General features: G+C 37.0%; 3 protein-coding genes across 3 annotated transcripts; 2 read left to right on the plus strand and 1 right to left on the minus strand.

Annotated features, from left to right (window-relative positions):
• Positions 1–1,328: 1,328 nt before the first annotated feature.
• On the plus strand, positions 1,329–2,717 carry LOC145237090 (uncharacterized). The gene is made up of 2 exons (XM_080099827.1): positions 1,329–1,482; positions 1,911–2,717. Exons 1-2 carry the CDS (start codon positions 1,390–1,392, stop codon positions 2,169–2,171), a joined length of 354 nt encoding a protein of 117 aa, XP_079955953.1. The 5' UTR covers positions 1,329–1,389; the 3' UTR covers positions 2,172–2,717.
• LOC145237086 (protein DD3-3-like) lies at positions 2,664–15,088 on the minus strand. The gene is made up of 17 exons (XM_080099823.1): positions 15,018–15,088; positions 14,606–14,714; positions 14,144–14,284; positions 13,393–13,627; positions 12,688–12,801; positions 9,936–10,046; positions 9,461–9,550; positions 8,356–8,525; positions 7,962–8,065; positions 7,309–7,444; positions 7,022–7,121; positions 6,353–6,517; positions 5,143–5,281; positions 4,671–4,890; positions 3,983–4,136; positions 3,463–3,682; positions 2,664–3,185 (listed from the first exon to the last, which is right to left on the minus strand). Exons 2-17 carry the CDS (start codon positions 14,686–14,688, stop codon positions 3,082–3,084), a joined length of 2,286 nt encoding a protein of 761 aa, XP_079955949.1. The 5' UTR covers positions 14,689–14,714; positions 15,018–15,088; the 3' UTR covers positions 2,664–3,081.
• Positions 15,089–15,744: 656 nt separating this feature from the next.
• Positions 15,745–24,099, plus strand: LOC145237087 (protein DD3-3-like). The gene is made up of 14 exons (XM_080099824.1): positions 15,745–15,979; positions 16,117–16,191; positions 16,577–16,733; positions 17,031–17,219; positions 17,617–17,806; positions 18,052–18,235; positions 18,676–18,816; positions 19,411–19,532; positions 19,813–19,875; positions 20,116–20,276; positions 20,720–20,887; positions 21,746–21,880; positions 22,755–22,848; positions 23,031–24,099. Exons 1-14 carry the CDS (start codon positions 15,836–15,838, stop codon positions 23,221–23,223), a joined length of 2,016 nt encoding a protein of 671 aa, XP_079955950.1. The 5' UTR covers positions 15,745–15,835; the 3' UTR covers positions 23,224–24,099.

Raw genomic sequence — 24,099 nt, forward strand, 5'->3', positions numbered from 1 at the left:
GTGGAGATTTTACGCTGAAATAACTTTGCAAAGGGTTACAGTTGTTTTCTTTGGCCACGCCTTTCAATTATAGAACACCGGCACGCAGTGGCTCCCATTATGTAGAGATAAAGGTGGTTTGTGTGTATAAACGTCATAGTGCACACAATAGCGCGTAGGACGACAAAGCAAACCGCGGTGTTTCGCCAACGTAGAACAGACCAACTTAAATAGTACAGCAGAATGGATGGCAGTTTGCTCAAAAACCTAAAGCCAATACGTTTGAGGTTTGTATACTTGTACTGTTGAGAAACGGATTTACCTATTGTCTACAACATGATTTAGTGTATTGTGCTTTCATAACAGCTACGTGCAGTTAGAAACGAACGGTGTACAAAGGCAGTAACCTATGTATTAATATTCCAATTTGTTATCACTGTTGGTTTCATAGGGTCAAACAAGGTTTCAAAGGTGTACGGTCAAAACCAATGATTCTAATGACTAATTTGGCTGCTTTTAGCCACAATTAGGATTTTCTACAGGTTATACGGCAGTGTAAAAAGATACCTCAATAGAGCTCGATTATAATGTTCTAGTTTTAGGAGACCAGAATAGGGATTATTTTTGGAAATGGCGGACACAGGTGACGTGCTTTATTGGGTAACAAGAACTGCTGGAATGAAGCCAGGCCTGCTCTACCGGATAGACGGCTTTCATGCAGTAACAGATCGTTTCCTATTGTTGTATTAGTTAAGTCATGCGCTGTTACTTTAGAATCCCCTTTTCACGCTCTGAAAGGTATTGGAACTGCACTACTTTACCCCAATTGTCCATCAAATCGTAACCATTTAAAGAGCAATAAACAGTCGTATTGTGAAACAAATAAAAGTCAAAGGGCTTTACAGGCAATTAAAAAGCCGTATTATGTGCAGCTGCAGCATTGACGTTTCTCTTATTATTGCGTCAGGAGCAACGTCACATTTACACAACAGCAAAATACCAAACATAGTATTGTTAATGACAAACTTATGAGCTGAAATTGATTTGATGCCAGTAAATTGTGTGATTGATTGGCTTGTTGCTGATACGTCGCGATTGATCGACTACAAAATTGGTAGCTATTGCGTATTAAACAGCATACTAATGGCTCAATGAAGAATTTATCATAGCTTTAGTTGTAAGAATTTTACAAGAATTAGAATTCAGGTTGATTTCGTTCTTTGACAGTAAAAAGAAACTTACAATTAATGTTTTTTATAATTTGAACACAAAATCTATACCTATATAATACAGCTCTATATGAAATGTATTTTTAGCCTGTCGAAAGGTTTTTTTGGCCAATTTTGAAACTCATTCGTCTTTTTTTTCTGTGCAGTTTTTAATGTTTTGAAGTACTAGGGCTGCAATACTATGACTTGTGACGATAAAACCAATCTGGTGTGTCATAAGCAGGTGGAAAGTTTGTTGTTGTGGCCTAATAAAAAGACTGTTATGCACCTACAAGTAAGTTGTTGATTAACGCTGCTGTTTTGGAACTACAAACCATGAATATTGTGCAACCATATACTGAAGTATGTGGGTAAACATTCATCTTTTTTTCTGGCCAGGGTGAACAGCAGAGACATTGTAAACTGATATTGTATTGCCTCAGGCGTGACACTGATATCCGGTTATTGTTAAACTTAATTAAATCATTACTTTTTGTCACTTCATGTATTTGTGCGCAAAAAGTTTACGAATGAGTGGTTATGAATACATTTTGTTGGTGGTGCTGAATTTTGTTGTTTGTCGGGTTTCGCAACACGCGCGACCAACATATAATTCGAACTAATTACCTGCGAGCATAAAACTACCTTTACGCCAACTACAAACTGTTGATACATTTCTGTCACTTTAAAATACGGGTTGGCAAACTTAATACTTTCGTGTAGGAAATGCAATTCTCTCTTACACCACCGAAACCGGGAACAAACAAGCTTGAAGATGTGTCCTACTACCGCTGTGCAATGACGAGAGAATCCGGATTTCATCCTGTGCGCTACAGACAAGAAAAGAGTGTTACGCCGTACACCGTATCAGAAAAGTCCCATGACCGCTATCGTTCTACTCTAAATGTGAACTTAGTTAGGACCACTGACGGAGTCCAAATTGAAGATGGCAGTTATAAAAGAGGACTTGAAATTACCAATTAAGTAACATTTTTCATAGGTTACGCCCTTTGAACCGAAATAAACCCCACAGAAACACTATAGTGTTACTGTAGCATATCCGTGCTTGGTTGTTTCCGTGAGACCATTTCCAATAGTGATATGTTCTACCGTTCTTGAGTGGGTCATTCCTATGACATATATATATGTATACTTGTAGTAAAATATAGCATTTATTATTACAACAAAACGCGGACCTGAATTGGACTTGCTTAAAAGGGAATCCAGCCGTCACCTTTTCTTAAATTTGTTATTGCATATTCCTGTGTTCAGCGTAGAAACCCGAAACATAGGAAGACTTTTTCTTTGTTTCTCTATATTCGTCATCGCATCTTCGCATTGTCTTTTGCAGTTTTTGCCGTCATGTGACTTTTGGTGTTGCGTCATAAACACAAAACTTACAACAAATGGTTGTCAGGCTGTAACCTTGCCCATTGTGTAATGTTACACGAATACGCCACAAACTATCACACAAAATTGTACATGTACAAGTTTTATTGCTGAATCAAAAATACAGAAATGGAATTGAAAGGTTGTTTAAACAATTTGAGCGCAAAAATAGCCGAAGCTGAATCTTAATTTGTGACCATTTCTTAGAAATAGAAAAGTTTCTTTCCCCACACTAAACCAGCAAAAAAAAGACTTAATCGTCGGTCAAGAAACTGTGCTAAGGGTTTCCGTAAACAAGAAGACAGTGAACTGTGATATAAAAGAAACTACATATTAATCTAGACGTTCATAAAAGTTACGAAGGATTCAGCGTTCGTACCATGTTACAACTATGATGGAAATGTTTCCGCTCACAATGTTTATCACAAAGGGAATAAAGCTAAAAAAGTAATAAGAGATAAAAAGTACGCAAATATAAGTGCATAACGTAACAGTGATGATTGTTTTAAACTTTGTTTTTGTAGCTGGCTAGAATGTTTCTGTTTTTCTTTAAAAGAACAATAATTCCAACCAACAGAAGAACTCCAACGATAACACCCAGAATCAAACCTGCAAATAATTTTGATGGGTTATTTATCGTTCATTTTTAAATGTAACAATTTAAAGCTATCTCAAGAACATGTATTAGTCACAGACCTTTCCCTATACAAAGAAAAAAATGTCGAACAAAAGTTTTGTAATACAAGCATTTGTTTTTTGAAGACACATCGAAATTAACAAGAACGTACAAACGATTTTGAGCACAGAACAGTGAAGGGTTGTTTTTGTGTGTAAATTTTATTTAAGGAAGAAATATATAGGCTCATGAAAGCATAATGTAACATACCGGCCATAGGTCCCGCGTCGACTGATTTGGAAACAACGTAATGTCCTCCCGAGTCTGTGCGGAATGACACGTACCCACTTTGGTGCTCATCAAGAGCCAGTTTGTTCCAAGTGTTCGTCCCATCAGCGGACATGTAAACCTCCGGCACGTACAATGAAGGCAAGTCGCCGTTCAACTTGATTTTTAGGGTTAGCATGGCAGAATCGGAACTAATTTTGCCCTAAACGTAAGAAAAAATGTTTCGGTCAAATATACATGTAGGAACACTAGACACGATCTTTGAGACAAAATCGACAAAAACATTTCCTTGCACAGACGTTTCCAAAAGTGCTTTTGTTTTTATTCGTATCAGCAGTGTGTACAAGGTCTCTGTATATTTACTGGTGGCAGTCAATGTATATTTACTTAAATAAAACAAAAAAGGGACCGAGACATAATTTTTTCGGTTACATCAATATTAACCACAACACTAAAAAATATATTAAGGACAAAGTGTACTGGCAACAGGTGTTAAAAGTACCTCTGGCTCCAGCTTTACAAAATCGCTGACGTAATCGGAATTAGGAGCATGAACTACAACTGTGATGTCACTTTGAGTGGTTTCCGACAATCCAATCAGCTGACCTTGGGTAAGGGCTCCCGGTGGAGCCACCACTTCTGTGCTTGTGCCTCCACTAAATAGCAAAAAACAACAAACATATTAATAACCTTAAAGAAGTATAGATTTTGCGGGCAAGTACATCCTTGTTAAAACTGGTCCAAATTAATTTATTAATATAAGTAAGTATAAAAAGTTGCATGTTGTACCTGACTGCTATTTTAGTTTAGAGCAACAACCTTTAGTACGCCTTGTAAAAGTTTTAAAATATCAAAAAGTACCGGAATACAAACTTCAATAACTTGGGGGTGCAATGAAAAATAACTTCGCGTGCCTACTTTGGTACGCGTACCAGGGGTTTCCGACCAATAGTTTCTCGTATGCAAACGTAAAACAAAAATGTATAACCGTTATAGAAAACAGGAAACCTATAAATGCCGTCAACACTTTTGGTAACAATCAAATATGCTAACTTCTTAACAAGAATAGGAAACCACTTATGAATTACTTTTATTGCAATATTTTCAACATTTTTTGTCTGTCGATATTGTAAGTGAATTATCCTATCGATTGGATCTATGCCAGTTACGGTTAATAGATAAAAACGTACCCTGTGTTTGGGACTGAAACAGAGCCTCCAAGAGCTCCGATGTATTCGTTTGCGAAAGCCGCATCTGTGACGACGAGTTTCCCTTTTTGCGACCTGTTTGAAAAGTTGTTGTTTCTGGTACACATGTAATTGTAGTTTCCAGACTGCGTGACCTTGCGTGGGCCAAGGTCAAAGTAAGTTCCTGCGTCGTTTAGTTCGTCCATGTCTCCGCCGAGATGGTCTGGAAAAAAATAATAAGTTTCGTTTGACATCGTAGATCGTACACCGGATTCTTACAAAAGTGAAAACAGATCAATTTGATTTTTAAGACCTCAGTGTAACAGCGAAAGCTACAAAATCAATTAACACAAATAAAATACAAGTCCTTTCCAAGCTGCAAATACGTATAAGTTTCATAACTATCAAAGGCCTTTATAATTTTATTATGTTGGTCCAAATTTTTTAAATCCAGATGTCAAATCTGTGTACCAACCTCTCAAAATACTAAGGGCCTTCATATCCTCAGCAATAAGACCTCCAAGAGAAGCATTTGTAAGATGGGAGGGATAACTTGATCCCAATTGGCCATAAGTGCCTGTCTTGTATGTGGATGGACTGCCCTCAGTGTACACCTTTAAAATAATGGAAAGTTAGAACGAGTTTAACAATGCTATGAAACGTTTCTGGGCAATGCTCCATTTTAAACTGTAAAAATCTAAAACGGTAGAAACACCATTCCAATAGTAGATCTTACATTTGTATGGAAATAATTGATAATGAAATTTAATGCTAATTTGTTTTTGCGTCAAAGTGTTACGAAATCGCTTGGTCACTGGAGGCAGTAAAGGGCCGAAGCAAACATAAGCTGGAGCCGTCAAAGTTGTGTTCGGTCAAGAGAAGGAAACAATGTGAATGAGTAAGGAACTATTCTCAAACATACAACAGTCATATAGTTTGTTCACTGCATTACAAAGCGTACCACGCAATATCTAATTTGGAATGCATAAAGTCCCTTAGTCATTGCACTCATTATTAGCTGTTAATCAACGCGGTTACGTCACGCAACGTTTCGTGAGCTAATAAGGTTGGAAAACGGTTCAATTGTGGCTTGGCGGAAGACAGGAGTGTGTTTCACGCATTGTCCGATGGTTTAAGGTAAAACCAGTTCAATATGGTCATCTTTAGGCCAAATGAACTTTTTACATTGAGCTGTGGTGAAAAATGAGCCAAAAGCGGCATGTTTAGAACTTACTTATTGACCTGTAATTTTAGAAACATGACTACAGCATGCCAAATACAGGCATATTGAGTTTTGTACTGCTGCAAAGTTGTATGTCAAACACCGCAATTTTAAGCAACAAATATGTTGCTGTGTTCAATACAAGAGAAGAAATCATTGACTACTTTTCCCTGACTTTAGTATTTAATAATAAAGATTACATTGGTGAGGTATGTAATCGGGATTTTACGAAAGCGCTTGTTTAAACGGCGTATCGTTTTCGCTTTATTTCCAAACTGGCAATTTATGCTGACTTTCATAAACAGGCGAACAAGAAAAAATATATTTTCTGCATTGAAATTTAAACTAATAGGCTCGGCTATTTTGAGGATGTTGGCGTTATAATTCTTGGTCGGTTTAAATCCAGGCTAACTGGTAACGCTTATAATTCACAACACGTAACAGAAAGACAAACACAACTTACAGCAGATTTGATCATGACCACATTCGACCTGTCAGTGCTGGCTCTTCCCTGGCCGTCGTTGTTGCCAGGATTGTTGTCCGAGCCTGTCCACTGGTAATGGACATAACCGTCCTTTTGCACTACTGCAGTGTTGGGAACAAAATCGTATTCCACAGCAGGGTAAACCTAAAACATACCAAGTTATTAATTTAAATAGGTAACCTATAATATTTAAAGCTGGACAGTTGGGTATTATAACGATTTATGTCAGAATATGACAAAGTACGTTTTTTTGTTTTTTAGTAGCGATAAAGACTAATATAGAGGTTCCCAGCCGGGAGGGATGAATTTCTCCAAGGGAGGAATTTTAAAACTTGAGGGAAGGAATTTTTACAAGTGATTTAAAAAAGAAATTTAAGCTCTGGGAATATTACCTGTGAAGTTGATAAAAAACCTCATTTTTAATGATTTTGTATGGTTTAGCACCTACTATGTAGTCATATTGGGAGGAATTAAAATGTTTGGAATTGTTAAGAGAGGAAGTCGTCAACAAAGTTTGGACACCATTGGACTTATACAACCTTAAATAGTTTATTGGTATTTGGTTTTCCAAAAAAGTCCATTGTTTTTGACATATACCGTAACGAGAGTGCACTTGCTGCAAAATTACAGGATTTCAATGAAATTTACCTGAACAATGTTTCCACGTTTACCACGCACGTTGACATTGACTATCTGAGCGTCAGATGAGATGCTTGGTGGACGAGGTCGAATAGCGAAGGTATGGCTCCTATTAGCATAATATAAAATGCATTTGATTGGCCAGAATAATCATGTGGTCATTTTTTAGCTATGTTAAGAATACCGGCTTTATATTGCATTGCGTTTCTTAACCCCTACAGACTATACTGTTTTTTAGACTCAATGCAAGTATAGCGGGTATACTTTTTTGTGTCAATACATTTATGCTTGTATACCTGTCTTGGAACGTTCGGCCATATTGCTCTGTGGTAATAGCAAGTTGAAGTTTAAACTTCTCATTGTTAAAGATGTCCACTTGTGGGTTATCCTTTAATTTGTAGCCACGGTTGAGGCCTACATCCGATGTTAAACCTAAAAAACACATACCAATATTACTTAGATAAATGATGTTGGTTACGTTTTGATGGGAATCACAAAATGTGCAAATGAGTTTAAAAAGACCTTTACGTAAAGTTGAACATTTTTTGAAGTAACACAATTGGAGGCTTTTTCAACAATTTTTCGTTTATATTTTAATGCCTGAAATTTTGTTGTAGAAATGTAAAAGCATATGAGCCAATAAATGATAAGCTGCAGACAGTGCACACTGTTTCGACGTATAAGGTCTCATCAGTGCAGCTGGTGACGAGAAATCGGCCGCATTGGCTAGTGTAGCCATCAGTGTAGCCATCAAAACGTTTGATGGCTACACTAGCCAATGCGGCCGATTTCTCGTCACCAGCTGCACTGATGAGACCTTATAGGTCGAAACAGTGTGCACTGTCTGCAGCTTGTTGTAGAAACATTTCAAAATTGAGCCAAGTCTTTGAAATGATTCACGTATGCGCTGATGAAGCAAATCGTGTCATGTTTCTTTGAACCTTCTTACCAAATTGCGTCCATAGGTCAGGACCAGGTCCATCCCTGGCACGTCTGTTGTTGTGGATGGATGTTGTGTTGTCACGGTCGTAATCTCCAGTAGTTATGTTGTATCTTAAACATACATGTAACATTAAGGTTTTGTCAAACCTTAACTAATTCCAACTAATTCCATTAAACGCATAAAATAAAAGGTAACTTGTGCATCGTAAAACATATTTTAGTTAAAATGTTTTCAGAAACGTTGTTGTTATTACTATTTTTTATGTGTTTAATTCAGCCATTTTTTAAGTTGTGTAGATAAATATAAACTTAAAGTTATGTTGAAATAATGCAATTTGTACTTTTTGTGACTATACCACATAGCAAACAAAAAACAAAACTTTTCTCAAACATTTTTGTACCTAATTCTCAGGGTACAGTGTTCGTTGACCGAATCAGGAATTGTCCAATTGTAGTTTATAGTCTGTCCGCCCACTGTGTTACCAAGGTGATTATCACGCGAGTATTGCGATTCAACGCAATTAGGAGCGGCAATCCCATGAGCGGGGTACCTGGTCCACTCACCGAGTTTCTATAAGATAAGCAGACTGAATTAAAAAAAAAAATTTCGGCTTTTTTTGCCTTTGACCTTTGATTTTTAAACAACAAGTCTAATAATAGACGTTGGTGTTCCTCTTACTGCAAGATTGGGAACGTTTAAGGAGGCATTGATTTCGTACAAATGCAATTCAGACTTATTCTAAAACAAAACTGCCAGAAAACTTGGAAGTAGTGCAAATGTTTGTAACATTCGTTGTTGTTATTTGCAAATTCAACATGCTTGTAAGATGTGGACAGGTAGGCTATATCACAATCACATGCAAGTTCTCTATCAGTGACGTTATGAATAAAATATTTTTAAAGTGGTGGCTAGCGTATTGGAGTTAAAGTGGCACAAAAACTATATACAGTTTGATGAGTCATGCTTATATGCTTAGATATGGGTCAAATCTGTTGACAGTATGTTTAAAAAAGCATGATTTATAACTCTGTTGCCTCAAATAAACATGTCGTTCCATGACATATAAAGAGTATTAGTGGCATTCTTTGGTGTTTACTTCCATTTTTGGGCATAACAAACTAAGGTTGTTAAATATTTGCTTTTGCGTGCATTGTAAACGACCTACATGCGTTTACCCGCAAAAACGCATTAGGTCAACAACATTGTGTTTGCTATGATCCATCTGTGTATTTAAAACTTTTATTGAAGGATAACGCTTACGTTTAAACATTGACCACTGACGAACGGTTCGTCACACACTATTTTTGGAACTGTACCGAAAAAAGGGATATTATTTGCTAAACTAAAAACTAAACATAACTTAACTCAATTGTCTTGAAACGTTGTTACCACTTATTGCTTTTTTCATTTTTGAATTTTTTTTGTACGTATCTTAATCTCAAAAAACATAAGTGTAGATAAACTTTTACACAAATTAAGAACATAAGTTATGTTTTTGTACTTACCGATTCCCCGTTTACTTCATAAACGAACGTATTGCATTCAGCCTCAGTAATTGGAATGTACTTGTTGTCTGGAGGGTTTTTGTTGGAATACTGGAAAACAAAGCTTAAGGGAAAATTGTTGGCCCAACATTTATACTCCGCAACAAAAAATCGTTAGTAATGGTGCATAATCACCCAAAAATAATGACAAGAGGTATGTCATACAGTTTGCTGGTGTAAGAAAAAGCTTATATTTCAAGTTTGAAATTGTGCCATGGTGATTTTCAGGCTTGAGTGGTTTATCAGATAGCGACCAGTCTTCAACCAACATTCAAAGTTTTGACAAGCGTCTTGCTTTATGTACATATCACTCAACAGGCTGATCAATGATTAGCTTATCAAGGAACGCGAATAATGGAAAATTGTGTTCTAAATTGAATTAGGTTTCAAGAACAATAAGCTTGAGCTTGTGAAACAAATATATGACATAGCATACCTGGTATAGAAAGGCTGGGTCAACTTTGCAGGCATAGCGTTCCTTGACGTTCTGACTTTCATTTTGATACATTGCACATCTCGACACATCGTTTGTCAAAATTGCAATATCCTAAACACACAAAGAATATGGTTGTGAAATAAACATGCAGTCCTAGTTCCCATGAGGTTAAACAAAGCATAAATGCGCAAGCATTATACCTAACTTACCTTTTCAAATACTTAATTTAGTAAGGTGTAATTTTTGTAACTCTGTCCTGCATTAGCTTAACAACTTGAAGCTATAAAAAGTGTTGGAATTTAAAAAGGTGGCATTTTTCCTATTGTGACAATGCTTTAAATGACACAGCGGACAAGTTTTTGCGTGACATTAAATGCACAACGTTTTGCTCCAGTTGGGATGTCGTGACATCGATAATGTCACCGATTGTTGTGAAAATAACAGGTGTGAATTTTAGTTTCTATATTAGTGCACACAACGTAGACGTGTTTGGTACACCTATATTTTTCGAATCGGAAATGTCAACATGCGTTGGTTCCCATGACAAGGTGTCGAACCTTTTACCAAAATTCCACCACTTGCAACGTAAAACCGTTTGGTTGCGTGTGACTTTGAATAATCATGTCAGGATTTTAGATTCCTTTGAAATTACTTTTGCATTTCATATAACATTGGATTTTAAACTATTTGGTGGGAAATTGAAATTAGCTAGTGGTTGACAGTACAGCACGCATTTAACCGAAAGTCGCCAAAAGAGACAAAACGCTTTCTACTGGACCCAAGAAACCGCGTTAGAGTCATGTATTTCCACAAAATCAAACAACAACCAATCAATAAACATGTTGCGCATTATTTGGCGCTGTTTGGGGCGGGTCATTAGGTCATATAATGCATTTATATATTGGTTGCACGGTATATCATTAATCAAAACACCTCAAGTAACCTCATATGATTCATGCTGTATTCCTACATATCACAGGACAGTACAATTCGCAACAAATCAAATATACAAAGGTCATTGGGTCACAGGAGACTAAGATCCTATTACGCATGTATTACTTGCGACATAAAGACAGGCGTATGTTCCTACGTGCTTGTGACGTCAACCTGTGAGTCTCACAAAGACAAAGCTATACGCGGAAGAATACCTCTGTATTTTGTGAACTTCAGGAAATGACGCGGAATTAATTTTATTGCCCACGGTTTGTATCTTTATTTGGAAGCATAGCGTCTAATGCAGTGGTTCTTAACCGGTGGGAAATTTCAATGTTTTCAGGGGGAAATTATGTAAGTCGGTCGGGCCCGAGGGTCGAATCCGGCTTTAAATTAACCGTTGAAAGTTACTAAAATTTTTCCACAACAACATGTAAGATTAACTTCACCAAGGTTTACAAGACACATACAAATCCAAAGGCCGTTTGTTACATCACAGACAAGACTAAAAGTATCAATGACTTTTCTATTTTGCTAATAAAAGCCTTTCCTTGGTTAATTGTGATGCAATAAATGACTAATGCACGCAGAGGAGACTAGCCTACTCAATATTCCAAAAAGTTTAATCTCTCACAGAAGCACTATTTAAACTAAATAAGATTGCAGTATACCTGTAAGGTCAAGACCAAATCGCTTCACGAGATTATTTCATTTAAAGATTAATTATTTTTTGTTAACGTAGGGCACAAAACATCATTATAAAAATAACCAATGGGAAATTTGAGGTTGGTGGTTGACTTTAGTGGGAAACCACACCGAAAAGGTTAAGAACCACTGGTCTAATGGGTAAAAGGGCATTTTTAAAATTTTCTGGCAAAAGCTTGAGGATAATGGAAAATTTATATTTGGTTATTTAAATATGAAACAAAAACGCTGTTTGGTTGCCTAATGTATGATAGTATGATTCTCACACATGTCAATGAGTTAACACCAACGTTTCGTATATGCTGTGTGATCGTGCTATAGTGCATACTGTGCATATAAAATGAAATTCAACCAAAAACTAAAAAATATAGGCTCTCACAGGTCCGTTTAACCTAATAAATTTAAAGTGGGTGCGAAGATTCTTTTTATTTGGCAAATTGGTCAAAATAGCTGCTGAATTGGCTAGGTTTGTTCTTTTAATGTATGTTTTTACAAGTGGTGGAAAACAAAACGTCTTATTCATTCTAGCAGTTAAATAAGATCAGGTTTAGTTGTTTAGTTTTAGTTGTATACGCTACTAAGTAATTAACAGACATTTGTGTTCAAAATGACGTAATCACAACCGCCAAACTTATAGATTACTTAAAAATATTGACCAATCACAGTTGGCCATTTGGTGTCAGTTTCCTAGTCACGTATTGTGGCGTAATTTTGACCAATACAACTGTAAGTGTCGCTGAATCTTTGCGACAAGACATTAAAATCGAATTTCTCATTTCACGATGATTGCTTTTATTTCCTGCTGTTTTACTTCTGAGAAAAAAACTCTTGCATATGCGTTTATACAATCACCATTTTATGTCAAGATTTTTTTACTGCGAAGTGCAAGGTTAAATCAAATTCCTGATGTGTTGTTTAGGATGTTATGAGCCCGAATTGTAATCTAACTTTCCGGAGGTGCTAAAAATTAATCTAACTTTCCGGAGGTGCTAAAAATTGAGTTAAAATAAAAACCTTTTATTAGCTTTTGTGTTTGAATGTATTTTCTTATCCTATTTTGTTATTATAACGTCGTCTCCATGCGCACATTCAGTAATTTGAAGTTTGAACTTACCTTCCACGGGGAAGGATGCCAGTTAGGGTAGTAATCTCTCTCTTCGGCACATTCGTAGCCATAACGGTTCGCTTTTTGATTCTGACGGGTGCTGCTTGCGTATTCTCGGACGTTCTAAAATAAATTCGGTTGGCACAAGTTTGATTTACAACACAAACATAATTTTGCAGTTTAGTGCAGCAATTTGTTTAAAATGGGTTCAACTGCTTAAAGGTACTCGAAGCACCGATTTTTGGTGGTAAAACACTATTTCACAGCCATTTTACGACTCGGACGAAACTTAATTCTGTTTGATGAGTTAATTGTCCATCAAAAATAAACGTTTCACCTAGAGAACTATTGCATTAAAGTACACATTAAACCAGTGGTTCCCAAACTGAGGACCATGGCCAAGTATTAGGCCACCAAGACATTTTCAATGGGTCAAAGAGCTATTGGAACAGATTCTACTGTTTTGTTATATTCTCCACGTTTATTAAAAAACATAATATTTCCAAAACATTAATTGAAAAAAAATACTGTTTTTGAGGTAAATTGTTTGTGCCCAAATTTACAGCACGTGGTGAGCCACGAATCGCTAATAAATAGATATTTGGGCCACAGACCAAAACAGTTTAGGAACCCCTGCATTAAACAGTGGTATGTAATAAGTTAAAAATAACGACTTAAAGAAATTTATTACAATTTTTAGCTGCAACGAATTACCTCGGAAGCAGTGTAAAGCCCACCATTCCGTTTCCTTAGTCTGCAGTTTTGGTAATGGTAGAAATCCTCATGCATTCCATAACGCCTATCTTCGTTGCAGTCTAAGTTCTCACATTGTGCGGGATTGGATGGGATGGTGGATGTGCTTGTTCCGTCTCGCACCTGTGGGCCACACATATACTGTAGTACGATGTCACAGTGGTTGTTTTCGTTGTAGCAAGAGTGCTGATTTGTCCTGCGGAAAATGGATACAGTTGGAAAACTTGTTTAAGGGAAAAAATATTGAGGGCCCAAGCTATTTAGAAATTCGTAACATTCAGTTCATTCCATGTACAGTAAACCGGTTTTAGTCAATCCGGATCTTCGCCTAATGCGGACAAAACTTGAGGTACAAATGATTTGAAATGTAGTAACTAATCGACATCGGTTAATTCGAATCTTTAACTGATCCGGACATTTTTTTGATCAAAACGGGTCCAGATTAACCGAGGTTTACTTATATTGAATCAGTGGCAAAATATTAGTTCTAAAACAGGCGACAGATTACGATAAATTCTGTGCTAAAGCGTTCTTTACATTAAATCTAGGCGCGAATTAAACAAACACCCCTTTAACGACTTTTAGGCTTACGCCGATTAGTAGTGTTGACGTTTTGTCATGTAATGTTAAAGTTATTATCAATTCACCAATTTAAAGGTAATGAGATCTAATGCAATGAGCACATAACGAAGTTGACATTTCAAAAGCTTACCATTCTAATTGCAGTTTTGAACCAACGTAGTAGTACAAACTTCCCACGTTGTAACCACCTCTTGCATTGTTCTGTGAGTCAAACATACGGTTTGCGTTGTTGCGATTGCGTCCGTTCTCATTCCAGCGGTTATTTGAACCCCTGCAAATGACGTTATATTGAGATTATGTCGTGAATTGCTTTTTGACTCAACTTACATTAAATGTGTAAATAATTTGTGCATATTTGTGATCATGCTTTTATTTCTAACACAAAACGATTTGTTTTTGAACGTTTCAAAACTTAAGGCTTGTAATAACAAACAACCTTTTCCGGGTTACACCAGCAGTTTTCAGCGGATGAACGTGAAGCCTGACATATCACACAGCAGTAGGTTTCATATAGACCTTACTACAGGGCTTCAATCAGTCTTCGTAATTAGCAACAACAACGTAGAGTGAGCTGTTCTTTACGAGCTCTTACCTTAGGTTATGTAAGTAGACGTCAGCAAAGGCACATTTTAACAGCAATGTGGAGAAAATCATCAAACACTCAAGTTTCTTCATTGCTATACTTTGTGTATGTTATGTGTCTGAGTAGTAAAACAGAACTAGGTTATGAAGGGTTTAAATTAGGTTAAGTGCGTTTGTCTAAACAGTTTTCTGTCAAATGTCTGTGCTTCTTGTTCTGACTGATGTACCTGAAAGACTGGTAAAACGCTACACTACACAGCGCACCTTAACTAGCTGTGGTGTGGATGCTATTAGGCTTTCAATTTCGCTTGAAAACTAACAACCTGGAGACAGATAACAAGCTTTTCACTATGCTGTATCCAGCTCGTTTGCGAGCTTCCTCAACCTTGCCTGATAGTCGCAAGACAAATCAAATGACGTACCCCAACACAGCGCTTCCATCTGCGTCACGCAGTCATGTGAACACCAACGACTGTAGCCAACAATAGGATGGATGAATAAGCACGCGAGGTGATTTCGTTTCAGAACTAGTTTTTGCTTGAGGCAACGCGTCGATCTGTCCTGAGTTCGAGGCCTAATCATCAGGCCATTTCAGCTGTGCTGTGCTAGTTAATGATGCTATTTCAAAACAGATCATTTATTTAGAGGCTAGCAGAAGCAATTGGTGTTTTTAAGTTTTCATTTTACTGAGCTGGCTTTCTGATTTCCGGAAATAATGCAAGCTATGTTCGCAATAACGTCATAACATACTGACAGCTATCAATAATGTATGGAACTGAAGGCTAGTGTAGTTCTTTAGGCGCTTTTTGAGAGCAGTCGTACACACTATAGGCTTTACTATACTGTATTGTCTTGGTAATATCAATGTTTACCTTGCCTGAATGTACACAAGAATTTGATATCGGGGTTTTGTGTGCGAACGTTCAGTCAGTACACGTTTGTTGGTAAATCCTGTTTAGAAGTTATTTGGCTGTTAAGCAGAGAAAGGTGTACGAGATTGGTTGAATTACATTACGAAAGTTAACAAAAAATTACTGGTACTGTGAAGTAAGGAACCTGTCTTTTAAGTTGTATTGGGTGGCTGACAAGGTGACCTTAGGGTCTTTCGCCACCCTGCCGCTTAACCAGCGCAAAATAAAATTACTTACTTACTATTGAACTCAATGTATTTGGCAGGTAACAAATCGACAACTATTTAATACTGGTACAAACTGTTGTCAACCAACGAATCAATTTTGAGATGTTTCAATCCTTCGTTTTCTTGGTTTGTACCATTGCTTTGGTATCAGCCGATTTATACTTGCATGGACCAAGAGGATCGAACAACAGGGCCAGAGAAAAGTCAGCAACTAGGGCAAATAACAACAGATTGTTTGACTCGCAGGTTAGTCTTTTAGCCTGTAGTACGATTGTAATGGTATATAAACTCTGACTTGTGTTGATCTGCTACTGTTAAAAACGGCTGTCACACAATATATATTTAAGCAATCCCGTATGCTTAAGTTGTGTTTTTTTATACAGAACAACGCACGAGGTGGTTATAACTATGGGGACAAGAACCAAGCATCTAAATCGGAAAACGACCACTACAGGATGGTAGGCTATACTTAATTTATTACGCACAAAGTTTAGTGCAATACGCCTAACAAATATCACACGTGATGATTGAACTGGGGCAAACCAAGTCAAGTTGCTCGTAAAAAAGATATGTTGAACATCATCGAATATGCTTACACAAACAGTTTCGTTATACCTTTTGTGTTTTGTTAACATTGCTTCAACATTAAACGCTGTGCCAAACCTCACTAAAATATACGTTAACATAATAGCCTTTTTAATTTCTGCATAGCGCTAATATATTTCATATGATATATTATCGCATTAAAAGGCCTGGTTACGAATTGCATAGTCGTGAATAAAGTTGTTCGATTTAACTTTACTTTATCTTTGGTCTATAGTTTACATTCGCTTTACGTTGCAGAACTACTTTCAAAGCGGGAAATCCGGTAAAACTGATCTCACAATCGAATGGACAAACCAACATGGATGTGGCGGTAACGAGGACACCTCACCACACAAACTCAACTGCAATCTAGTTTTGCAATATATGTGCCAGCCAGACACTTCAACCGCCGCCCGTGAGTATCCAAAATTAGTCTTTGATATCTTGTAACCAACATATTTTGCGCTGTGTATTTGCTCTTTCATGAAGCCCCAGCTTTACAAAATTGATTGGTTTAAGTTTAAGTAAATCTCTTCAGCCAGGTTTCGCTATCGATGAATTGGTTTGAAAACTATTAAGGCTGTTGTTTTATATTTCCTTAATTCAGCATTACGTGCTAAACCTACCACACGCTACAGGCATTTGCAATGCATCGTAAAGCAGGCCCAAACTGTTGAAAGGTCCGAGATAACCAAAACATGTGTTTTTTCAGCCGATGACAGCATAACATTAAGAAACGGTCAGCAAACGAACACTCAAGATTACCAGAAACCAAATAAAAACAACGATGAGAACAAGGGTACAGTGGAGTCGCGTCGAAATGATAATGTACGAGCGGATCGAGGCCTGCACGAATCCTGGGAGTGGTACGATTCCTGTTATAGACGGGAAAGAAACAAAGGTACTGCGTATGTTGCAATTTACAAGAAAATAGGAGTGTGCATGTATTGTTGAAACTGTATTGCTTTACGAGATAATATATATATATATATATAAATTGCTTTACGGATAAATGTAAATATCTTGTATTTCCAACAAAGTGAAAATAACGGTGCAGGGTGCAAATAATTATTGGTGCAGTCATTTCCTACTTTTTTAAGACCATTCAAATACCTCAAAAGCAAATAATAAAGCTCTTGTATATGACTTTTCTTTTTGCTCGTTCTTTGAAGAAAATATGCAACATTTTTGCGATTTCACTGTAGTTTTGTAAACATTTATTACGAAGCCACCAGTCACCAAATGTATCAAAACTATTACCTAAAGTCCTAAACAATTTGTTTATCGATTCATTTCAGGTCTTTTTACTGCCGATCAGAACTTGCAGGACAACAACCAGGGTGTCTCGTCGGCAGTTTTTACTCGACAGAATCCCACCGACAACCGCAGAGGCTACGAGTGCCCAGAGGAACGGGATTATTTTCCATACTGGCATCCAACAGACTGGAGGGATATCGCTGTCTTAGCCCACAACGAATCTTGGTGCAGGTAAAACCTACTGGATAATCATTTCAAAAATCTACTGCGAGTAATTACTTTGTTGTTTACGCAGTCAAGTTGTAGCCGGTTTGCTTAAGCTTATTGCTATACTTTTCTCAATAAGGTCTTTTATCATAGCTTACGCAGCGTAAAACAGTTACCCAAACTTGTGTAGTAAACTAAAAGAAAGTCCTGCAAAGTAAATTCATGCCTTTTTAGCAACTAATGCTCCAATATTAAATCGTTTCGTACAGTTATTATCGGGCCAACAGCTTCAACAGTCGCACATACGGCGAATGCGTGGAAAGCTTTACGGGTGGTGAACGCAAACACTGGTCAGTTGCCAACAACGCCACTAAGTGTTCGGATCTTGGTGGTGAGTGGGTAGACTACGAAAGCTACCTGGAATTGGCACCGACATTTACTACACAGCAACAGGTAAACGTACAAGCATAAGGAGTAGGCTATTAGACAAAACAAGTTCTTAACCAAGAAACATTTGATTGTCGACCATCATTTGTTCAACCACTCTAATTATAAAATAACTAAACCATTATCTTAATACCAGCTTTTCCGCTATGTATATCCATTTTTAAATACGTTGGTATAACAAACTTACTAAAAGTCTACTGCTTTTATATTTTGTGTGTTTTTCCGATCTTTTAGCAACTTGTTTAGCTTCCATGTCCCCATGCAAATAATTAAAGTTTTGAACCTGAAAATGGTTTAAACCAGTACGTTTTCAATAGTATTAAAGGTTAAACAGTTGTGGTCAAACGATTTAAACAGCATACATTCAATGGGCGGCGAGAAGTTTGATGCTGTGATAACCGTTGTTGTACATTTAAACTTTTACTTAATTGACTTTTTCTAAGTAGTGCTTGGCGAACAACAACAACGCAAACCAACAAAGTGGTATCGTATACAAATGGGGAAAACCATACGACCGAAAGAAAATAGTAAACCACGAAGTTATCACCGATGCCTGCTTCATCGCAATGCCACAAATTTTCTGCAAGGTAAAGTTAAAGCTTTCTTGTCATGTGAATAAACACATAACCAACCCATTGACGGTTTCCTCTTGTTTTGTCAATGTAGTTCGGTTCTGTTATTCGGCCCTTTGTCTACATATAACACTCCATACTTGCCATTTAATTGACAAGAACGAACTAAATCTGACTCACAAAGTTGCACATAGTTTCTTAAACTGTGTGTCTACAAATTAAACTTAAATTTGAAAATTGGGATTTAAAGCATTTTTGATATGCTACTCGTATTATACTTCGTAACAATTGGACAGGTGCAACGTGAAACTTCATTCATTCTCTGTGTTATGAGCAAAAGGCCTATGTTACGTGACTAGTGTGTTGTGTCACATCAAAACCTGTTTGGATTTTTCGGAATTTGATGTAGGTTAACTTCCTGGTAGGCGGTTGTTTGTTGTCACATTCGTTGCGGGGTTGGTGGGCTCCCTTGTTCGGTTAACTTTTGTGCTGTAATTCTGTGCACTAACTTTTAAGACTTAAAACTGGCTCAGGTATTCTTTTCAACGTGAAAATTTATACACATTATGACATGAAGTGCCATTTACTTTAATGTTCACCTTTTTGTAGTCAGCTGACTGGTCACGTGTGAATCACCTTGGCAACGGTCGAGAGGGTGTGACGTTGAACTACACTTGGTCGCTTCCTCACTTTCCGAGCCTGGAGAAAAAAAGATGCGTGCTTCGCATGAGGTAACATTTGTTTTAAGCTTATTTTGTTCCGTTAGACTCGTTCGAAAACCTTTTTGCAGCCGATTTAAAAAATAATGGAAAAGTTACTGTAATGGCAAACTGTAATGGCCCCAAATTACTGTTAATAAATTGATTACTACATTATTTTGTTTGTCAAACCTTACAGTGCATTGTAAATGAGTATTATGGCAAAGTAGCGTCGTTTAGTGGTCAAACAACTTAGACAGGAACGTTTTGGCATTGACAAAGTGAATCAGTTAATGAAGACATGTTTTTTTAGATACAACATTTCTACAGACGACTACGCACCATTTGACACCGACTCGAATGACAATCAGAAAAAGTGAGTAGGCCTACCACAAGTTGTTTTCTTTTTCTTCTTCTTTAAAAAAAGGGAAGGCAATAAAAACCCGATACCAAATTCCAACCAGTTTTTACAATTGAACAGAAAACGACGATTTAGAACTGAGAAAAATGTGGAGAATGATAACTATAGGTTGTAGAGGAACAGAGTATGATTTAAGACTGGTTTAGGTTAGACTGCTTACGACTGACGATAAATTGACGTACTAATGTAATACAGAACCAACAACGTGGTGATCAAGCGATCACCGATTGAACAAAACCCGTTGGTGAATATCGGAGCGGACAACCAACTTCTTCAGCTTGCCATCAACACTGATCAGACTGGCAGAACTTTCCAAGATAGAAGTCACACGTTTTTCATTTCGCCACGACCAATCGGTAAGCAGTGTTTCTGTTAATGATCGTGGCGCCATGTAAAATAATGTTGCTTAAATTCATGCAAATTCCTATAACCCAAGAGACAAAGGATTAAAAAAATTAAATAACCTGTTTTAGCAGTATACGTTTTAGACATGTTAAATGTACATAGCCTAATTATCAATAAATCAAAATGCCCAAAAATAAATATATTTAAAAAGCAAACCATAAATGAAATACGTATTACGATCCAGCTTTCAGAGCCACTGCAATTTACAATTTTAGCATAGCAATAAAAAATATTCTTGTCTTCATTATTATTTCATGATCAATTCTTTTTAACAATTGTTCCCTTTCCTGGCATTACTGCAGAAATCATAGTTTCGTGATGTTGTTTCGAAGTCTTTTAATGTGACTTGACCGATCCTTGAATCACCAACAATTGTGCTGATCCTATGTTGCAGGTGTAGCGGATACTGATCACATAATTAACCTCAACATCAGGGGAAAGCGTGGAAACATTGTCCAGGTTTATCCTGCAGTCGAATACGACTTCAGCCCAAACAATCTTCATATCACAACTCAGGATCTTGTTCATCTTCAATGGACAGGATCAAATACACATAACAACGGTAAGACGATGAAAGCATATTGATCGTGTAAAAGTGACATTGTTTGTTTGGTTTCAAATATCAAAGCCTGACAGTATTGTTGTGATAGATTATAACTAGGGCAAGTATTTGTTGCACTAAAAACGTGAGAAAGTTGCACTTAATTTCAAAAAAAGTTGCAGTAAAAAGTTGCATTTATGCACAAGTTGCATTTATGCATACTTCTTGGAGTTAAAATGACTAGCGGGCCGCAGGTTGGACAATCCCTGCCTTACACTGTCATCTTAACAGATATCAAGGTTATCGCTTCTTACTTGCAAAATAACGAATGCACTTTTATATAAAACTTTATGCTTGACTGGGGTTGTTGAACTGCTAGCTTGCAAGCCAACTGTTGCGTCATAGATAACATTGAGATACAGCTAATCCATCACATAGCTCTTTGTTATGCAAATCAAAGAGAATAGAACCATACTAAAAATAGTTTTATAGCATGTTTTTTAAATCACTCCTTTACATTTTGCGAAATACTTGATAAAAGTTGCAGTCCAAAGTTGCACGAAAAATAGAAAAAAGTTGCAACATAAAATTCCTACAAACAGCTTATAACATCATACTACATAAATTCTGAGTATTTAGGAAGCTGCCGGAAGCTGTAAAAAAAAGTTGCAAAAGTTGCAAAAACTTGCCCTAATTATAACTATTTGGAAAAAAATAAAAGCAAAATAAATCAATTAAAAGTTCGCGAAACTGCTACCAGCAAAACTTTTTAACAGAAAACTTGACAGTACAGTGAGTGCGTACGAATGAACTTTTTTCGTTGTTTTCAATGATTTTGATAAAACAAAACAAACATTTTCATGTGTTGTGAAATTGCAGAGGCACCTGGAGGCGACGGGCAGACTGGAAATGCGGGAGAGGGCAATGAAGGAACAGACAAGAACAATTTAGTTGAAATGCGCAGTGCAAGTGAGAATTTTCCCACACCCTACGAGATGAACAACATGCACAAAAGTAAGTCATGTAAACCCAAATGTCTCAAATCAGATAAACAAATGCACAAAACTAAGTCAAATGAACAATTCCCAACTACTCAATAAATATAGGCCAATACCTCGGGTTGCCATCGACATGGAGCTGAAACTGAGGACAACCCAAAAATTAAATTTTTATGCGAAACGAAACAAACGTTTTTGAACAAATCTTTGCATTTATATTAGTCATGTCATATCCCATGCCGTTTATGGCCAGAAACAATGTGTTCCAGCAACTCCTTGTTCGTAGAAAATACTTCGTGCATCTCACGACAGCTCAGGTCTAGGTTTTCCTTTCCATATAGCAGGGATTTTTGGCTGTATTTTCACAAAGTCTGTTTCTTGTGGTAGTTGAAAATAAGGACTCAAGTCAAAACAAGGACTTTCTTTAGAAATAAGGATAATAATTTTTTCTAAGACATTGCCCTTCAAAATAAGGACAAATCTAACGACGGTATGGCCATCTTGCCTATATACTCACTGAAAAATGTTTAAAGGTCTTAAAGACGAGGTATTTTCGTGTTTAAACTTTTATATGTGGTTCTGCTTGTTCAGAGACGTGTACCCAGGCTGGCGGATTGTCGTTTGGGTACCGGGTTGGACTCGATCTTAGTGATAGTAAGCCCCTACACCAACGACAAGGTGTCGAGTCCCTTCGTAGTTCTGCTGATCCGATTTAATGTGAAAAAAACATGCATAAAACAACTTTACTTTTAAACTAAACAAATTAAATAAATAAGAAACAACGACCGATTAGACACTACTATGACGTAACTAAATTTAAAGCGTCAATTACTTTTCACACGTATTTACAATAACTATTTTTACAAATCGACTACGTTTAACACTTACAGACATGGAAGTTGTCTGGAGTGACGCTGGTTTGTCAACCTCCGCCTCTGCACAAAAAGACTACGCAATCCAACTTGCTTCAGCAGGATACTACAAGTTAGTAGTTTAATCATAAATATATGCTTAAATGGTATTCGCCGCAATATTTGCTGTGCATAATAATGTACTAACTTACATGGGCCATCCAATATCAGGCCAGCAAATAGTTGCTGCTATTCTCTTACACGTAAGTCGACATAGTGGCTGAAAAACCTAGCTTTTGATTTCTTACACCACAGGTGCGAATCAAACTCGGTGTGTGGAGGAGATTCAGTCGAGAAGAAAAACAAGTTGGACGAACTTTTAAATGGTGCGCCCTCCTCATTCCCCGGGATGATTTTTAAAATGAACAAAGGCAATTACAATTACATGTGCACAAGGAACAACAATTTCTCAAACCGCAGCCAAAAGGGAAAAATTGTGGTCAATTAAAGCCACTCCTTGCATTTTTATAGTGTGAATGTGTTGAGAACAACCTTGTTGGTTTGAGTTGCCTCAAAAAAGTTTACCGCATACCGACGCAACATGTTGAACCCGGTATGCTTGTACACACGCGTACCATTGCTTTCAAAACACACTTATTACGATACATTATGGTAAAACCTCTATTGCTCACAAAATCAATTTTCCATTGGCTGTGATTGTGCCTGTTCTCCTTCCAGTAACACTGGGTTGTTGAAAGCTGAGTGGTGTTTGGTGGAATCTAACTTTTTATCACTTTAGCATCATTTACGTACGTTTCCAGTTTCTTTGCTGTAGATCAGCAAGTCAAAATTCGGGGAATTCCCTCCGCACTTACGCCACAGTTTAATCGCCTTTGTTTTTATTTCGCATTATTCGTTTTTGTCTTGTTGTAATTGCCCAGAGTAAGTAAGCGAAACACTTGTTTTGTAATATATTGACGGTACGCCTTAAAGCATTTGATGTTGTCTCTCCAACGGCCTTACATTTTTTGCATTGTTTGTTTTCATTTTTACGTTACTAGTTCTTAGCAATGTACATATCCGATGTCGATGTACACACTCATAAATGTATCTTTTTTTCATTTACCACTGTATACCCAACAAATGAGTACAACTATCATAGAATCATGCCCAGCTATACACATACTCTACTTCATAGGCTATAACTGCATTAGTGGAGCCTTTTGTACGTTTTCTCTTTGATGTTAGGTACAGTGGCAATTGCTTTTGACACCATAAAATAACCCATTATCACATATAAGATAATTTCCTATCGTTCATGAAACACTTTCGTACTTTTACATAGGATTGTGCAATAAACCAGGCTATATGGGCATACCAGCAA

This window comes from Phallusia mammillata, chromosome 7 (genome assembly GCF_965637545.1).
Source record: "Phallusia mammillata chromosome 7, kaPhaMamm4.hap1.1, whole genome shotgun sequence".
Lineage (NCBI taxonomy): Eukaryota > Metazoa > Chordata > Ascidiacea > Phlebobranchia > Ascidiidae > Phallusia > Phallusia mammillata.

What these genes read in the sequence shown, in the direction of transcription:
- LOC145237090 (XM_080099827.1), top strand. Translation starts at nt 1,390, where the DNA reads ATGACTTGTGACGATAAAACCAATCTGGTGTGTCATAAGCAGGTGGAA. An exon ending in AGACTGTTATGCACCTACAA is followed by an intron (nt 1,483 to 1,910) that starts GTAAGTTGTTGA and finishes ACTTTCGTGTAG; the next exon opens with GAAATGCAATTCTCTCTTAC.
- LOC145237086 (XM_080099823.1), bottom strand. Translation starts at nt 14,688, where the DNA reads ATGAAGAAACTTGAGTGTTTGATGATTTTCTCCACATTGCTGTTAAAA. An exon ending in GTCTACTTACATAACCTAAG is followed by an intron (nt 14,285 to 14,605) that starts GTAAGAGCTCGT and finishes CGTCATTTGCAG; the next exon opens with GGGTTCAAATAACCGCTGGA. An exon ending in GGCCCTTAGTATTTTGAGAG is followed by an intron (nt 4,891 to 5,142) that starts GTTGGTACACAG and finishes ATTTTTTTCCAG; the next exon opens with ACCATCTCGGCGGAGACATG.
- LOC145237087 (XM_080099824.1), top strand. Translation starts at nt 15,836, where the DNA reads ATGTTTCAATCCTTCGTTTTCTTGGTTTGTACCATTGCTTTGGTATCA. An exon ending in TAGACGGGAAAGAAACAAAG is followed by an intron (nt 17,220 to 17,616) that starts GTACTGCGTATG and finishes GATTCATTTCAG; the next exon opens with GTCTTTTTACTGCCGATCAG. An exon ending in CACAACGAATCTTGGTGCAG is followed by an intron (nt 17,807 to 18,051) that starts GTAAAACCTACT and finishes CGTTTCGTACAG; the next exon opens with TTATTATCGGGCCAACAGCT.